General features: G+C 48.5%; 1 protein-coding gene across 2 annotated transcripts in view; it reads right to left on the bottom strand.

Annotated features, from left to right (window-relative positions):
• Positions 1–14,603: 14,603 nt before the first annotated feature.
• The window catches only part of LOC134343046 (alpha-endosulfine-like), a 38,038-nt gene continuing 34,743 nt past the window's right edge, over positions 14,604–17,898 (bottom strand). The window contains exon 3 of one of the 2 annotated variants that reach the window (XM_063041883.1): positions 14,604–16,838. In XM_063041883.1, coding sequence (XP_062897953.1) covers positions 16,671–16,838 — 168 coding nt within the window. In that variant the 3' untranslated portion in view covers positions 14,604–16,670. Of the gene's footprint in view, positions 16,842–17,898 lie in introns of both variants that reach the window. The other variant, XM_063041882.1, reaches the window with a different exon arrangement.

The raw sequence follows: 17,898 nt of genomic DNA, 5'->3' as shown, positions 1-17,898 counted from the left end.
TATTAAGCCCATCACTGAACTGACAATCCTCAGACAACTTCTGCAATTCACCTTGTATGCATGGCAGATGCAATTATTCATGGCAGATGCAATTTAATGTGGATAAATGTGAAGTTATCCACTTTGGTGGCAAAAATAGGAAAACAGATTATTATCTGAATGGTGGCCGATTAGGAAAAGGGGAGGTGCAACGAGACTTGGGTGTCATTATACACCAGTCATTGAAAGTGGGCATGCAGGTACAGCAGGCGGTGAAAAAGGCGAATGGTATGCTGGCATTTATAGCGAGAGGATTCGAGTACAGGAGCAGGGAGGTACTACTGCAGTTGTACAAGGCCTTGGTGAGACCACACCTGGAGTATTGTGTGCAGTTTTGGTCCCCTAATCTGAGGAAAGACATCCTTGCCATAGAGGGAGTACAAAGAAGGTTCACCAGATTGATTCCTGGGATGGCAGGACTTTCATATGAAGAAAGACTGGATGAACTGGGCTTGTACTCGTTGGAATTTAGAAGATTGAGGGGGGATCTGATTGAAACGTATAAAATCCTAAAGGGATTGGACAGGCTAGATGCTGGAAGATTGTTCCCGATGTTGGGGAAGTCCAGAACGAGGGGTCACAGTTTGAGGATAGAGGGGAAACCTTTTAGGACCGAGATGAGGAAAAACTTCTTCACACAGAGAGTGGTGAATCTGTGGAATTCTCTGCCACAGGAAACAGTTGAGGCCAGTTCATTGGCTATATTTAAGAGGGAGTTAGATATGGCCCTTGTGGCTATGGGGGTCAGGGGGTATGGAGGGAAGGCTGGGGCGGGGTTCTGAGTTGGATGATCAGCCATGATCATAATAAATGGCGGTGCAGGCTCGAAGGGCTGAATGGCCTACTCCTGCACCTATTTTCTATGTTTCTATGCTGAAATGGACTCTTGTACCATTTGTTTCCACTTATGATACCTAAAACATTCTGCAATCAATAATGGTTTTGGTTCTAAATGTTCCTGTATTACTTTCACAATATCAGCAAAGCTAATTTTGGCTGGTTTGGTTAGACCAGTTAAACTAGGTCTTTAACCCCAATGCACTCAGCAAAACTGGTATTTGTTTCTCATTGGCTGTTACTTTGTTTTAATACTGCTCAATCAGCTCCATATATAATATCCAGTTATTTATTGTGGAATCAACTGCATCAATCTTTCCAATGGAGCCAGTTATTTCTGCTCTTTTTAAAAAAGTGGTTATTATCACCTGATACTCACTCTTTATGAACGTGACTTGGTCTGTTTTCTAATTTTTAAAGAAGTTGATCATGTCTATCACTCAAAATGAAGCATGTGCTGTGCTGTTTTTTTACTCAAACGTCTCGCTGCACTTAAAAAAAAACTGAACGTTTCGCTACGCTTCAACGGGTTTGTTTAAAACTTCCTCATCACCATTGTTATTTTTTTTAATATAACTCTGAAACTTTAAAACTAATCAGAAAGGGAGCTGAGAACGTAAGTCTAACTTTGTATTTTACTTTAAGCGAGGCGTGTACATATGACGTGGTGGCATAATGGCGTATGGCATTTATATACTTTTACAGATAATCCTCAACGTATCATGAAAGCATCAAAGGATGCTTAATCAAACAATGTATTTACCCAAATATTACTGATATATTAAGTACACAACAGCTGACAAAAATCCCAAACCGCACGAATCATCTGTTTTACTGGAGCCGTCTGCCAGATGATTATGAGTCTCTGGAGCCAAGAATGACCTCATGCTTTAAAATTGCTGGTGCTGTTGGCTGGGATGGTGGTTGGGGAGGGGGTGGTTTTGGGAAACATTAACCCATTCCTCACCACAACCACACCTCCAGAACCTTGCCGGCCAACTCTCCAAGGGCTGGCAGAACACCAGATATCACAGATGCCGGAAACTGTATGAGAGAGAGAGAGAGGCTGGGTAGAGAGTGAGAACACAGGACAGAGGGGTGGAAGAAGAGAGGGAAAGTGATAGAAAGAGAGAAAGAGTGTAGAGAGATGGAGAGAAACAGGCAGACAGAAAGAGAATGTGGTCGAGAGATGGACTCAGCATCTGTGGGGGTAAATGGACAGACGATGTTTTGGTTTGAGACCCTTCACCCCTAGCACTGTGTTCCAGGGTATGGCTCTGCAGACACACTGAGACGCAGGAGGAGCAGCAGGTGATGGGTGGAGGGGAAGGAGTCACAGAGAAATCTAGCACAGTTCGGACAATGAAGTCTATGCCAACCACCTAACTTATGCTCATCAATTTCTCTTTTCATTGTCTTTCAGCTCCTCCCACCTTCTCCAGACCTGAGGTGCAACCACGGGCGTCTGCATGGGCTCCAGCTATGTCTGCGACCTGGATGGAAGAGTCCGTGTTCCAAGCCTTCAGTTTTGGTCCCCTAATCTGAGGAAAGACATCCTTGCCATAGAGGGAGTACAAAGAAGGTTCACCAAATTGATTCCTGGGATGGCAGGACTTTCATATGATGAAAGACTGGATGAACTAGGCTTATACTCGTTGGAATTTAGAAGATTGAGGGGGGATCTGATTGAAACGTATAAAATCCTAAAGGGATTGGACAGGCTAGATGCAGGAAGATTGTTTCCGATGTTGGGGAAGTCCAGAACAAGGGGTCACAGTTTGAGGATAAAGGGGAAGCCTTTTAGGACCGAGATGAGGAAAAACTTCTTCACACAGAGAGTGGTGAATCTGTGGAATTCTCTGCCACAGGAAACAGTTGAGGCCAGTTCATTGGCTATATTTAAGAGGGAGTTAGATATGGCCCTTGTGGCTAAAGGGATCGGGGGGCATGGAGGGAAGGCTGGTACAGGGTTCTGAGTTGGATGATCAGCCATGATCATACTGAATGGCGGTGCAGGCTCGAAGGGCCGAATGGCCTACTCCTGCACCTATTTTCTATGTTTCTATGTAAGCCTTCATTGGTAACACTCCCCAACTCTTTCAGCACGGTATTGTTGACTGCGGCCACCCACGCAAAGCAGATTGGGGGACCACGTCATCGAGCACCTTCGCTCTGTCCGTAGCAAAAGGCAGGATTTCCTGGCAGCCCCCCCAATCCAATCCAACTTCTCGTTCCCACTCTGACATGCTGTCCGTGCCGACAGAGAATTAAATGCAGGGGCTTGACCCCCCCCCCCCATCGCCTCTGCCCCCATGCGTGCTGCTCAACCTGCTGAGATTGTCTGTGGCTCCAGATTCCAGCATCTGCAGTGTTTTGTGTCTCTGACACTGCAGGGCAGTGATGAGAGCTTTGCTTTGCAGCAATAGGAGTTCAATTCCCACTGCTGTCTGTGAGGAGTTTGTTCTCCGCATGACAGCATGCTTTCGTCTGGGAACTACGGTTTCCCCCCATAGTCCAAGCTCCTACAGGCTAGGATCAGTGAGTGATTGGCATGCCGCATTGGCACCAGGAGCATGGTGACACTTGCGGGCTGCCCTGGGCACTCCCTCAGACTTTGTTGGCCATTGGCGCAAATGACACATTTCACTGTGTGTTTCGACGTACGTATGACACATAAAGCTAATATTTAATCCTTTATTTCCCCCAGTTTCTCATCAACCTCCCCCCGATTCTACACCTCACCCACACACCAGGGGGAGATTAACAGCAGCAACCCTGCACGTCATTGGGATGTGGGGGGCGGAGGGAACCAAAGCATCCAGGGAAAAACAGACACCGTCACAGGGAGGGTGTATACACACACACACACACACACACACACACACTGAGCGCCAGAGGCTGGGATCGAACCCGGGTCGCTGGAGCCACGAGACAACGGCTCTACCCTCTGCATCACCGGGGTCTCCTGCAGGTTCTCACAACCCAGTGTTTTACCCTAATGGTGCCGGCTTGCGAGACTCTGGGACACAGAGGGGTCCGGATAACCCAGTACACAGTTCGGAGATGGCTAAGATGCAGGTCGTGTAGGTGGTGCACTGTTGCAAGTATCCTGACTGGTTGCATCACAGCCTGGTACAGAAATGCCAACACAGAGGCTCTGGAGAGCAGTGGGCACAGCCTGGTCTATCATGGGTACACCACTGATACCACCTACAGCGGGCCCTACCTCAAGAAGGTGGCATCCATCATAACACCATAAGGCATAGGGGCAGATTCAGGCCCTTGGCCCATCGAGCCTGCCCTGCAATTGGATCAGAGTGGATTTATTATTCCTCAGCCCTATTCTAATCTGAGGAGACTGAGGTCCTTTAACGTCTGCCGGATGATGCTGAGGATGTTCTACAAGTCTGTGGTGGCCAGTGCTATCATGTTTGCTGTTGTGTGCTGGGGTAGCAGGCTGAGGGTAGCAGACACCAACAGAATCAACAAACTCATTCGTAAGGCCAGTGATGTTGTGGGGATGGAACTGGATCCTCTGACGGTGGTGTCTGAAAAGAGGATGCTGTCCAAGTTGTATGCCATCTTGGACAATGTCTCCCATCCACTACATAATGTACTGGGTGAGCACAGGAGTACATTCAGCCGGAGACTCATTCCACCGAGATGCAACACAGAGCGTCATAGGAAGTCATTCCTGCCTGTGGCCATCAAACTTTACAACTCCTCCCTTGGAGGGTCAGACACCCTGAGCCAATAGGCTGGTCCTGGACTTATTTCCTGGCAAAACTTACATATTATTATTTAATTATTTATGGTGCCACTGTAACGAAAACCAATTTACCCCGGGATCAATAAAGTATGACCAGGACTATTTTCTGAGCTTCCCATACCCTTACCAGTGAAGACCCTGTCAACTTCTGCTTTAAATATACCCAATGACTCAGCCTGCACAGCCGCCTGTGGTGATGAATTCCACTAGTCCACCATCTGTGGCTAAAAAAATTTCTCATCATCAAAGATCCCCGGCATCTGGGCCGCGCTGTTTTCACGGCTGCCTTCGGGAAAGAGGTAGCCTGAAATCCCACAGTATCTGGCTGAGGAACGGCTACTTCCCGTCAACCGATCAGTTATTGAACCCACTGGCAGAACCTTGATCACCACCTCAGTAATGGAGTACTACGGATCACCTCTTATACTACCGTGGATATGTCTCTGACTGTGTCTTAAATTGTTTACACTAAGGTTTCGTCTTTGCAGTCTTGTTATTTTTATCATATCTAAAGATTTGCTGGTTGAGCTGCATTGTGGGATGATATGAACTGTAGATATTTGGGTTGAAACACAGTTTGTTTTTTCTCCTCGCAAACACGAGGAAATCTGCAGGTGCTGGAAATTCAAGCAACACACATAAAAAGTTGCTGGTGAACGCAGCAGGCCAGGCAGCATCTATAGGAAGAGGTACAGTCGACCCTTCGTCTCGGACCAAAACATCAACTGTACTTCTTCCTATAGATGCTGCCTGGCCTGCTGCGTCCACCAGCAACTTTTGATGTGTGTTGCTTGTTTTTCTCTTTCTGTCATTCTCATATGGTGAGTGGTTTGTATCTGCAGCAGGTGCCATGAGGGGGCTTGTGTTCTGCGGAGACCATTCCCACCGGTTGCATCACCGTCTGGTATGGAGACGCTAATGCACAGGGTCAGAAAATGCTTAACTGCGTTGTAATATCAGCCAGCCCCATCACGGGCATGAGCCTCTCCACCATGGCGGACATCTTGGAAAGGTGATGGCTCAGAAAGGCGGCATTTATCATTGAGGACTCCCAACCAGCCAGGACGTGCCCCCTTCTCATTGCTACCTTCAGAGCAGAGGTACAGGAGCCTGAAAGTCCACACTCAACGTATTAGGAACAGCTTCTTCCCTTCCGCCACCAGATTTCTGAACGGTCACGAACCCGCGAACACCGTTTTTGTTGGTCGTCGGCCGTATCTGACAATGGCGACGAAACCTCTGCGGGAGAGTTTTCAAACGTGGATAAACCATTGCACTGGGGCAGTTCCGCAGAAGTCCGGGTCCGGGGGGTTCAGAAACCGGGGTCTTCCTTGGTTTCAGTCGATGACCATGACATCTCCTGTGCCTCGTCACATCTTTCACTCTGTACTAAGCATTGACTTTGCGTGTTGGGACAAGTATGTCCCCCATCACACCGGGGTGTGACAGCCGCCGACATCGCTCAACTGGTTCAGCTCGTCGAAGCAGCGCACTGGGGTGTAGCCACTGCCACAGGTGAGAGCCCAGTGTCCCATGGGGATCACAGGTGAGTACGTTGCCCCAGAATGGACATAACATCTTCACCAGAGGTGGTGTCCCTCCCTGGCCCCACCCATGAACACTACCTCACTATTTTTGCACCCATTTATTATTGTAATTTATGGTAGTTTCTTTTATTATGTATTCGACTATACCACCACTGCAAAATGACATATTTCACAACATATACTCAGTAGCCTGTGAGTATATGTTCATGGTCTTCTGCTGCAGTAGCTCATCCACTTCAGGGCTCAATGTGTTGTGTGTTTAAAGACGCTCTTCTGCCCACCACTGCTGTTGAGTTACTGTTGCCTTGAACCAGTCTGGTCGATCTCTTATGACCTCTCCCATTAACAAGGTGTTCCCCCCACCCCACAGAATTGCTGCTCACTGGGTGCTTTTGTTTTGTTTTTTGCACCATTCTCTGTAAAAAACGAGAGACTATTGTGTGTGCAAACCCTAGTTTCTGAGATACTCAAACCACCCCATCTGGCACCAACAATCAAATCATTCCACCATCAAAGTCACCTAAGTCACATTTTTCTCCCCATTCTGATGTCTGGTCTGAACAACAACTTGACCATGTCTGCATGCTTTTATGCATTGAGTTGCTGCCACATGATCAGCTAATTAGATATCTGCTCTAACCAGCAGCTGTACATGTGTACCTAATAAAGTGGCCTCTCAGTGATTCTGAATCTGAGATACAGCAAGCACGTTTTCCATTGTACCCATGCCTCTCTGTACTTGTGAACATGACAGTAAACTTAAAAACAAATTGTTACTGACAGGAACTGAACAGTTTTTGTTTTAAGGGTCTTCAGATAAAGTTAGTGAAGTGAAACTTAAAACGAGCGGGATGTCTAATGAGAAAAGGTCAGACAGGCTAGGCTTCTATCCACAGAGGTTGAGGGGTGGGGGTTGGGACATAGAAGATCTTCAGGACAGGGTGTTTCCTTCTGCTGTGGGAGAGTCTAAAATCAGAGGTCACTGTTTACAAATAAGGCGGTGCCCCGTTAGAGGAAATTAATGCATTACTTTTTATTCAGAAGATAATATGTTTGGAATTCTTTTCCCCCAAGGGAGGCGGAAGGTGACAATTTAAATGTTTCTGTGGCCGAGGTTTATATTCGATGTGTCATCTAGATCAAGCGTAAATTTCTACTGAGGTACCGCGGAGAGCATCCTAACTGGCTGCATCCGGTATGCTGCGGGGAGGGTTGTTATTGCACAGATCCAAGTCAGCTACAGGGAGTTTCTAAAGTCTCAACTTAGTCAGCTCCATCATGGGCACTGGCCTCCGTAGTATCCAGGACATCTTCAAGAAAAGGTGTCTCAGCAAGACAGCATTTGTCATTAAAGAACCTTATCACCCAGTGCATCTCCTCTTCTCACTGTTACCATCAGGGAGGAGGTACAGAAGCCTGAAGGCACACACTCAACGATTCAGGAAGAGCTTCTTCCCCTCTGCCATCTGATTTCTGAATGGATATTGAACCCGTGAACACCACCTCTCTACTTTATTTCTATTTTTGCACTACCTGTTTAATAATTAATACTGTAATTCAGTTCTTCCCTGTTATTATGTACTGCTGCGACAAGGTAACAAATTTCACAACATATGCCGGTGATATTAAAAACGCAAACATGAGGAAATCTGCAGATGCTGGAATTTCAAGCAACACACATTAAAAATGCTGGTGAACGCAGCAGGGCAGGCAGCATCTCTAGTCGACGTTTTGGGCCGAGACCCTTCGTCAGGACTAACTGAAGGAAGAGCTAGTAAGAGATTTGAAAGTGACTGCACCTCTTCCTAGAGATGCTGCCTGGCCTGCTGTATTCACCAGCAACTTTTATGTGTGTTGTCCGGTGATATTAAACCAGATTCTGATCTGTACCTGCATGCCTGTGATGCCCCTGCCAGCAAGTTTTTCCATTGTAGCCGTACCTTAGGTTTCCTGAGACGCAAAGGGAGGTTATGGGGATACTGGTAGATTCCCCCATCAACTCTCACCAACTGTTACAAATGCACCACAGAACGCATCCTACCCAGATGCATGCAACACACATCAAAGTGACTGGTGAATGCAGCAGACCAGGCAGCATCTCTAGGAAGAGGTACAGTCGACGTTTCGGGCCGGGACCCTTCGTCAGGACTAACTGAAGGAAGAGCTAGTAAGAGATTTGAAAGTGGAAGGGGGAGGGGGAGATCCAAAATGATAGGAGAAGACAGGAGGGGGAGGGATGGAGCCAAGAGCTGGACAGGTGATGGAAAGAGTCCAGCTGAAGTTTATAAGCATGATTCCAGGAACGAGAGGGTTAACACATGATGTGCCTGGACTTGCTGGAGTCTAGAACAATGAGGAGGGATCTCATTGAAGCCTACCGGATATTGAAAGGCCGAGATAAAGTGGATGTTTCCGATAATGGGAGAGTCACCAGAAGGCACAGCCTCAGAAAGGAAGGACATCTCTTTGGAACAGAAATGAAGAGGAATTTATTGAGCCAGAGGTGGGGCGGGGGGGGGGGTGAATCTGTGGAATTCATTGCCACAGATGGTTGTGGAGGTCAAGTCATTGGGAATATTTAAAGCGGAGGTTATTAGATTCTTGATTAGTCAGGGTGTGAAAGCTTACAGGGAGAGGGCAGAAGAAAGGGGTGAAGAGGGATAATAAATCAGCCACAATGGTACAGGGAAGCAGACTCAATGGGCCGAATGGCCTAATTCTGCCCCCGTGTCTTATTGTTTACTAATTCTGCACTTTCTCTGTAGCTGTTACACTGCATTCTGTTATTGGTTTACTTTCTTCTACCCCATGCACTGTGTAATGAATTGAGCTGTATGAACAGTATGCAAGAACATCTCACTGTTTGTGATAATAACCCAGTACAACACATGTAAACACAGGTTGGAGGAGGAAATGTCTGAGTAGCCTCCAACCCGACAGCATGAACACTGATTTCTCTAACTCCCAGTGATTTCTCCTCCTTCTCTCTATTCCATTCCCCATTCTCTATTCCTCACTTCCCTCCTCCCCTTTCTCCCGTGGTCCATTCTCCTCTCCTACTAGATTCCTTGTTAAGCCCTTTTCCTTTTCCCCCTATCACCTCCCAGCTTCTCACTTCATCTCCCCCGCACACACCCAACCCCTCCCTCACTTAGTCTCACCTACTACCTGCCAGCTTGTAGTCCTTCCACCTTATTCTGACTTCTGCCCTCTTCCTGTCCAGTACTGATGAAAGGTCTCGGCCTGAAACACGGACAGTTTAGTCCCTTCATAGACATTGGCTGACCTACTGAACCCTCCAGCATTTGGTGTGTGTTGTCCATTTACACTGATCCACATTTCGTTTGTACATTTTCGTATCAGATTAGTAATGATGTCAACAGTTACATGGAGAACAGGGTTGAGGGGGAAAGTGAATCGGCCACGATCGAATGGTGGACCAGACTTGAACCTAATTCTGCTCCTACGTCTTAGTGCAGTGCCAAGACCATTTCTCCGTAGCTGTTAGTTACAGTAGTTCTATTTTGTTTGATCTTAATTGCTGTATACAGTAGGGAAGAATTTTTTTTCACTGTAGGTGTGACCATAATAAACCAATTCCAATACGAAGATGAGGTTTCAATTAGATTCGACCTAACCTGCTGCATGGTAGTACTGGTGAGAAGGGCAGAGTGGCCTTTACAGCGTATCCTTGCTGCTCCTTAACGAGGCGAACAGCGAGACCAGACTGCCCCCTGCTGGTCACATAGAGGGCAACAAGATTCGACAGATGCCGGAAATCCCGACCAACACAACAAAATGCTGGAGGAACTCACTAAGTCGGAACATCTTTCGAGGGGAACAAACAGTCAACTTTTCGGGCCGAGGCCCTTGGCTTCTGCCTCCTTCCTGATGAAGCGTCTCGGCCTGACACTTAAGATTGTTTATCCCCTTACATAGCTGCCGCCTCACTTGCTGAGTTCCCTCCAGGCAGGGAAGATCACAGCACCCTGTGAACCCACGAGGAGGTACACGGAGGCAGACAGGCGGGCGTCCTCGGAACGCCGAGCATATTTCTTGGGTTTCTCGTCCCATTCTGTGGGGAGCCCAGATCCACCGGGTGAGGGAGTCCAATGGTTTTTTTTGTCGAATGTTTTTCCGCTCCAAGGGAAGAATCGTTTCCATTGACAAAGCAATCGTGGGGATGAAACCTCTTTTGTATGCCAGGAAGAATTAAGACATGCCTGCATTCCCCAGAGTAAAAGAACGAGGAGAGATCACACTGGAACGATTTTATAGATTAAAAAACCTACGGGGTTTGACAGAGTAGATGTTGTTTGTCTTGCCTGGTTTAACTGCGACCCCAAGAACCCGTGGACACGGGTTCATCCAGTCCACCACTGAAACCAGCCTCCCCTCCATGGGATCTGTCTTCACTTCATGCTGCCTCCACCCACCCCGGGACATTATCTCTTCCATCAGGCAGAAGATTCATCTGCAAACCACCAGGCTCGAGGACGACAAAGTGGACTCTTTCCCTCACAATCTACCTTGTCACGACTTTATTGCCTGCCTGCACTTTCTCTGTAACTGTAACGCCATATGCTGAAATCCATTGTTTTTTCTTGTATTGAGGTGATGAAATGGTCTGCATGGATGGTGCACAAAAGTTTTTCACGATACCCCAGTACACGTGACAATAATAATTCAATTGCCAAAACACAAGGGTTACGCCAGGGAAAAATACCCTTCAGCCCACCGAGGGAAGAGGTGTGGAGGGCATCTTATCGTACAAGGAGCGTTCATTAACCTTGTAACAGCGGGGTAGGAGCTGTCCGTTTCATCGGGAAGAAGGCAGAAGACGCAAGGGTTTCGGCGCGAAAAGTCAACTATTTATTCTCCTCATCGATGCTGCCTGATCTGCTGAGTTGCTCCTTCAGCCCACTGGGGGGGGGGGGGGGGGGAGAGGGAGTGTGGATGAGGAAGAGATGGGAGGGAGAAGGTGGGGAGTATTGAGAGGGAGAAACAACGAACCGGGAAAAGGGGGAATTAAAGGGAGAGGGGAGCAGAGAGAACGAGAGAGCGTGGGACCATGTGAACTGATACCGGACCAGTTACTCCAACGCACATGTGCTCTCCCCCTTCCATTTCCAGCGGGGTCTTTACAACATTCTCCCTTATTACCGCAAACCAATGATCTCAAACAACAGGATTTCTGCAGATGCTGGAAATTCAAGCAACATACATCAAAGTTGCTGGTGAACGCAGCAGGCCAGGCAGCATCTGTAGGAAGAGGCGCAGTCGACGTTTCAGGCCGAGACCCTTCGTCAGGACTCTTCCTATAGATGCTGCTTGGCCTGCTGCGTTCACCAGCAACTTTGATGTATGTAACCAATGATCTCACCCTGTTTTCATCTACTGTTACACAATATAACGTTGCATGTCTTCTGGGAATTAATTGCAAGTCCAGGAAATCCGACTGCAAGGGTGGGAAATCCCGAACCAGGATCACCGACTGTCCGCTCGCGTGGGCCGGAATTTCACTCTCACGCACACACACAACGGCGGGGGTGGGATCGGGATCGATTCCGGGTACCCGCAGAGTCGGGCTAACTGACCGTGCCTGAATTCTCCACGCCCGAGTCAGAGACCAGGGGCCGTGCACAAAACGGAGGGAGGGGAAAGATTGGAGAGGGAGAAAGCCGATCCCTATCCCGGCTTAGGCGCACGTTTTCAGATTCCTTTATTTATCACACGTAGCACCCGACACGACCTCAGAATGTGCCAGGAGCCACACATTCCGGCGCCAATGCAGCAGGTCAGCAGAACACAATGTCAAATACCTGTGCCTAAGAACGTGGTAACCTGCATCGTCCAGCACCATATATTCACTGTGATGAGGTTGGCAATTGACCAGTCAGCGTACAGGATAGAGATTGAAAATACGCTGAAAGGGGCAACTTTAGGAGGAGGAAGCTGGAGGTCCATGAGCCAAACCTCATCGGGGGAATCAGAGACGGAGAGGGTCAGCAACTTTAACTTCCTCAGTGTATCATTGCAGAGTATCTGTCCTAGTTCCAACGCGTGAGCACCATCACGCTTCTACTTTGTTAGAAGAGTTTATTTTCGATTCGGCATGACATCCGAAACATTGACAAACTTCTATAGATGTGTAGTGGAGAATATATTGACTGGTTGCATCACGGCCTGGCATGGAAACACCAATTCCTTTGAACGGAAAATCCTACAAGGAGTGAAGACGGCCAAGTCCATCATGGTTAAAGCCCTCCCCACCATTAAGCACACCCACACGGAGCGCTGTCACAGGAAAGCAGCATCCATCATCAAGGACTCCCATGACCCAGGCTATTCTCTATTCTCGCTACTGCCATCAGGAAGGTGGTACAGGTTCTTACCCCTCAACCATCAGGCTCCTGAACCAGAGGAGACAACTTCCCTTGCCCCACAACACATGGACACACTTTCAAGGATTCCTCTATATTATTATTTTTCCCTATTTGGTATTCGCAGAGTTTATTTTTTCACAATGATTCGTCGGCCCTGTTAGGCATGGTCTTACGTTGAACCTATGGTGTTTCTTGAGGGTCTGGCCATCAGGGCCTCAACTTCTGTCTGCCTTCGGTCTTTGGTCGACGAACGAGGACACCGAAAACTCCAGTTTTGGCAGACGACGCTATGTATTGAAGGGAAAGACTGCCCCCCCCCCCCCCCACTTTCCCATTCCATTAGATGCGACCTTGGCTTCAACTGCTCATTCCCCAGGACCATCAACCCTACCCCACAACTCCCAGGAGCTGAGCTGCCAAGGTTCCCCCAATACTACATCCTCACTGTGTGAATTGGGTGGCCCTGCTCTCCACCCCCACCCCAAGTTACCCTCCCTGGAAGGAAATCTCTCAGATGCCATCCTATCGGAATCCGATGTTCCTCTCACTCTTTCAAACTTTAGCGAGTTGCAGCTCAATCTCCCCTCGAACATCAACCCCGAGGAGCACATTGCAATCCAAACCCTCTCTCTTCGACCCAGCGGCTGGGGTCTAACTGTATGAAACTGTGGTTAGGCCGCACTTAGAGAGTATTGTGTGCAATTCTGATCATCCCATCAGAGAGGGGATGTGCAGGCTTTGGAGAAAGCAAAGAGCAGGGTCACCAGGGTATGAGCTACAAGGAGAGGTTGGACAAACCTTGCGTCGCTTTCTCTGGAAGTTTGTAAGATTATGAGGGGCACAGATCGAGAACCAGTATCTTTTTTCGAGGGTCTAAATATCTAATACTGGAGATGAAAGTTTACGGTTAAAGGAGATTTGTGGGGTAAGATTTTTTAGTGATAATGCACTGCCAGGGGTGCTGGATACGTTAGAGGTATCTAAGAAAGTGCAGAGAATAAAGGGCAATGGATCATATGCAGGCAGATGGGATCAAGCGCCACCATCCTCATTAGTTTAGCACAATATTGTGGGCTGAAGGGCCTTATTCATGTGCTGTACTGCTCTAGATTCTAATCTAGGATTTTGACAGCTGATTTTCCAGACCTTTGAAAGTTACTCAATTTCTTTCTAATATTAAACAGTTGTATAAATTTTCCAATAAATGTAGTGAATTTAAAGGCAGCGAGTACCACCAGCAAATACAAGCACATTCGTGGATCACAAATCCAGATCTGGTTGTGTACCCCAATTCCAGTCGGGGCCCCGGACCTCAGATCCCAGAACAACGAGTGAGTGAGAACGACCCACACACAATGTTTCCGTCTGAGACGCAGGTTTTACTGTACCGGCGTTACTCACTAGAGGGCAGCAGCGTCGCCTCAGCTCCAGCCTCGACCCCTCACCCACAAGGGATCGCAAATGGGTGGAGGAACGACCGGGAGAGGGAGAGTCCAGTGGCAAAATTTGAGAGGGGGGGCAGACCGACGGGGGGCGGGGGAACACACCGAAAGAGGGGGGTATGGATACCGACGGGGGTGGGGGGAACACCGACAGAGAGAGAGAAATCTGAAGAAATGGCAGGGATGGGAAGGTGGAGAGGCCAGGTGAGGGGGGAGATCCAACGGTCCACAAGGAGCTGGATCCCAGTAGACTCCACGAAGGGAGAGCAGCCTCCATGGGCCTCCAGCAGTCCCCGTCTGAAGAGGTCCCAGAGTTCACTCAGTTGCCAGAGGAAGGGTCTGAAGTGTGCTGTTTCTCTGAATGTCTCACTGCCCAAAGACGTTTCCAGCACGGTGCTCAGGACCCTCAGACCGAAGCATGTGACACAGGAGGTGGTAGGTGGGGGCTGTCTGGTTTCTGTTACCAAGAGGGGATATTCACTCTGCCAATTGCCTGAGGCATCCACACCTTCCTACCAAACCCTATTCCCTCCCGCCACCCAACAGATTATATTCCTCCTAAAATCAGAAACCACCCAAGGACTGTGCGTTATCTTTTTAATATAAATATATGCAGCTTCAAAGGGGAAGATATTGGGGGGGATGGGGAGTGGGTGTGGGGGTAGGGGGGAGAGGGTGCCCCAAAGCCATAGTCTTGTTCGCAAGTTTTGCCCCCTCACCCACTCCCAAGGGGGAAATAAAACCATCCAAGAGAAATTTTTGGGACAGACGGGATGAAATATCAAAGTTCCAGGGTTAAAACAGGAGATGCAGAAGCTTTGTGTTTATAATATTTTTTTTCTGCTTCCTGCAAAGCTTCATTCAGGGCACCGACCCCGCGTAAAGACCCACCACTCGTCACCTCCCACCCCACCTGAACACCTATAGAGGGCTTGAAAGTTGGGAGGCTGTTTGCGTCTGACCTCACCCTTCTGGCATAAGGGGAAAGGAGGGTGGAAAATGGGCAACAAAATCCCAGAACTCACTCCCATAGGGGTTACCCAACTTGGACAAGGAGTGGAGATTTTCTGCCCATCTTCTGGCAGAATAAAAACTCTAGAAGCATTTGCACCAATGAAAGGGGAGAGGCTGATGATTTGATGCCCATCCATAGCCACACAGGGTTAATGACCTTTCTTGTTTTGTTAAAACAGCACCCCCCCCTCCCTGTCACATTCTGCCCATCAAGTCTGTGGCAACTATAACCCTCCCATTTGATTTTACCATGTCAACAGTCACGCTGCCATTGTAGACCTCCGACACTAGCTGATACAAACGGTTGTCTTTTCTCTGTTCCCTCACTATCTTGCCCATTTCCAACAGCCTTGGCATATTAAGTGACTGCTAAACGGGAAGTGGAGGCTGATTCTTCAACTACCTCCCCCCCACAATCCTCCTCCCCACCCATCCAATCAAGCCCCATCAAAGCTTCCTGCCATTTGCTTAACCCTGTCATGCCTTGCCAAATTTACTAGCACTGGCATTAAAATTTTTTAATATATAGGCATCCGTCAGTCTCGTGAGACCATGGATTTGCGCCTTGGAAGGTTTCCAGGGCGCAGGCTGGGCAAGGTTGTATGGAAGACCGGCAGTTATCCATGCTGCAAGTCTCCCCTCTCCACACCACCGATGTTGTCCAAGGGAAGGGCATTAGTACCCATACAGCTTGGCACAAAATTTACTGCGATCAATTTCAGATTAAAATGCTGTGGTCACAGGCTCTGATGGTAGAAGTGAATCCGCTGAATTTTAACGTCATGGGGGTCTCCAGTCAAAGCAAGTTTACAAGCCAAGGTTATTTTAGGGGAGGGAAGTCTGCGCTGATTGTTCCAGGGATCTCTAATGCAGACAATGACTCCAGAGCACCAGAACCAGGTAAACGGTAGGGTGCCCTGGTACACGTGGGTGGGTGGGTGGGTGGGTGGAGGGGGATTACCATCCACAACGAGCAGCCTTACTGCCCGCAAACCGAGCGGCGGTGGAGCGGGAGCACAGCCTCTGCGAGGTGAGAGTGGCGAGTTAACCCCGATTGAAACAATAAAATAAACTTAAAGCAGTTCACAAGACAGCCACTGTCAGCAGGATGGGGTTCGGAAGTAACGGAAACTTTAATTACAAAGTGAAGCACACGTCAGGACTGCGTGCTGCTAAGAAATGTCCTTACCGCTTTCAGTAATGCCTCTAGTGGATGTTTCAGCTGAGTTCTCAATCCATTTGAAGGTATGTTTTATAAACAGGGGCAGTAATCTTGAAGGGAGGAGGGTGTGAGGTGCACATTTCAGTAGCTCCCTGCACCGTCCCTGACAAAACACTCGGGAGAAGGTAGTACCCTTGGATGGTTGGAAAGAGAAGGCGAGGTTGCCGTCGGAAGTGTGGGGAGGGGGGTGGGAGAATGGGGAAAGAGGGGTGGAGTGAAGCTGGGTTGATTCTGCTGGTTCACGAGCAGGGGGAGGGGCACTGTTTTCAGAGAAAAAAAAACAAACAGCCACGATGCTTAGACAGAACAGAATTTCTCCACCGCACTCTCCAGTCTACCCACCCCTCCCTCCGTCACACACGAGTTGGGTAAGTTTGCGCCTCAGTCAGAACCCACATGGTGTCTCGGCAACAGTCAGCCCGCCAGTTTGCTGGTCACCAGTGAGGATTTCCTCTGTGGCAGGTCCTCTGGAGTTGGGATGTGGTCTCCCGTCACCAGGTTCTTGTCTGCCCCGCTGCTCGGAGGCTGTTTGTTCTTCATCTTTGCTTTGGCCATGTTGTAGTCCCCAGAGTCGAAGTATTTCTGCTACAAGGCAAGAGAAGAAAATATAAAAACAGGAAAGAGAGGGCAGGTAGGGCAAAAGAGAGAGAGAGAAGTGGGTTTGGCAGGGATTGGCGGAGAACATCACAAGTTACAAAATCTGAGACAGTATGTAACACAGTAGATGTTTATGGCAAACACAGACCGCAGACACTGGAACGTCGGGCGTTTCTGGAGGAACTCAGTGGGCTGAGCTGGGTCTGCAGGGAGGGAGGTGTAGGGAATGAATAGTCAACATTTCAAGTCAAGACCCTCCACCTGGACTGGAAAATAAGAGTAGAGAGAGCCAGAGAGTGGAAGGGGTGGAACAAGAGCTGGCAGATGAGGAGGAAGTGATGTGCAGATGGAAGAGGGGGAAGAATGGGAATAGTAACAGAGACTGGGAGAGAAAGGCAACCAGTGATTGAGAAAGGGAAGTCTTGAACCAGAGGGGCACATTTTTCCCCACAAAGAGTGGCGAATATATGGAATGAGCTGTCAGAGGTGGTAGTGGAAGTATGTAGGTTCAGTTTAAAAGGTTTTTGGATGGGTTATATGGAGGCCTTTGGCCAGAGGGTGGTGAATCTGGGAATTCATTGCCACAGACGGCTGTGGAGGTCAAGTCATTAGGTGTACTTAAAGTAGAGGTTGATAGGTTCTTGATTAGAAAGGTTATCAAATGTTACGGGAATGAGAATGGGTTGGGAGGGACAAAAGTGAGTCATGATGGAATGGTCGAGAAGATGTAATGGCCAAATGTCCTCGCTCTGCCCTTGAGTCTTACGGTCTTATAAGTAAATGGGGATGAGGGAAGGGGAAACTGGGAGTGTTGTGAGAAGCTGGGAGGTATAGGTGCAAGGGCTGGAATCTGACAAGAGAGAGAGGGAGGGAGAAGACCCAGGGGTGTGTGGCTGGTAGGCAGATGGACTGGCAGGGGGAGGGAGGAACACAGGATGATGGGCAGATGGGGAATTCGAAATAAAAACAATAGTGTTGGGAGAACTTAGCCAGTCTAGCAGCATTGCTGGAAAGAGGCACCAGTCAAAAGTTTTGGGTTGGGGAA

The sequence above is a fragment of the Mobula hypostoma genome, chromosome 2 (genome assembly GCF_963921235.1).
Source record: "Mobula hypostoma chromosome 2, sMobHyp1.1, whole genome shotgun sequence".
In the NCBI taxonomy this organism is placed as follows: Eukaryota; Metazoa; Chordata; class Chondrichthyes; order Myliobatiformes; family Myliobatidae; genus Mobula; species Mobula hypostoma.
This window is presented reverse-complemented; position numbering and strand designations above follow the sequence as displayed.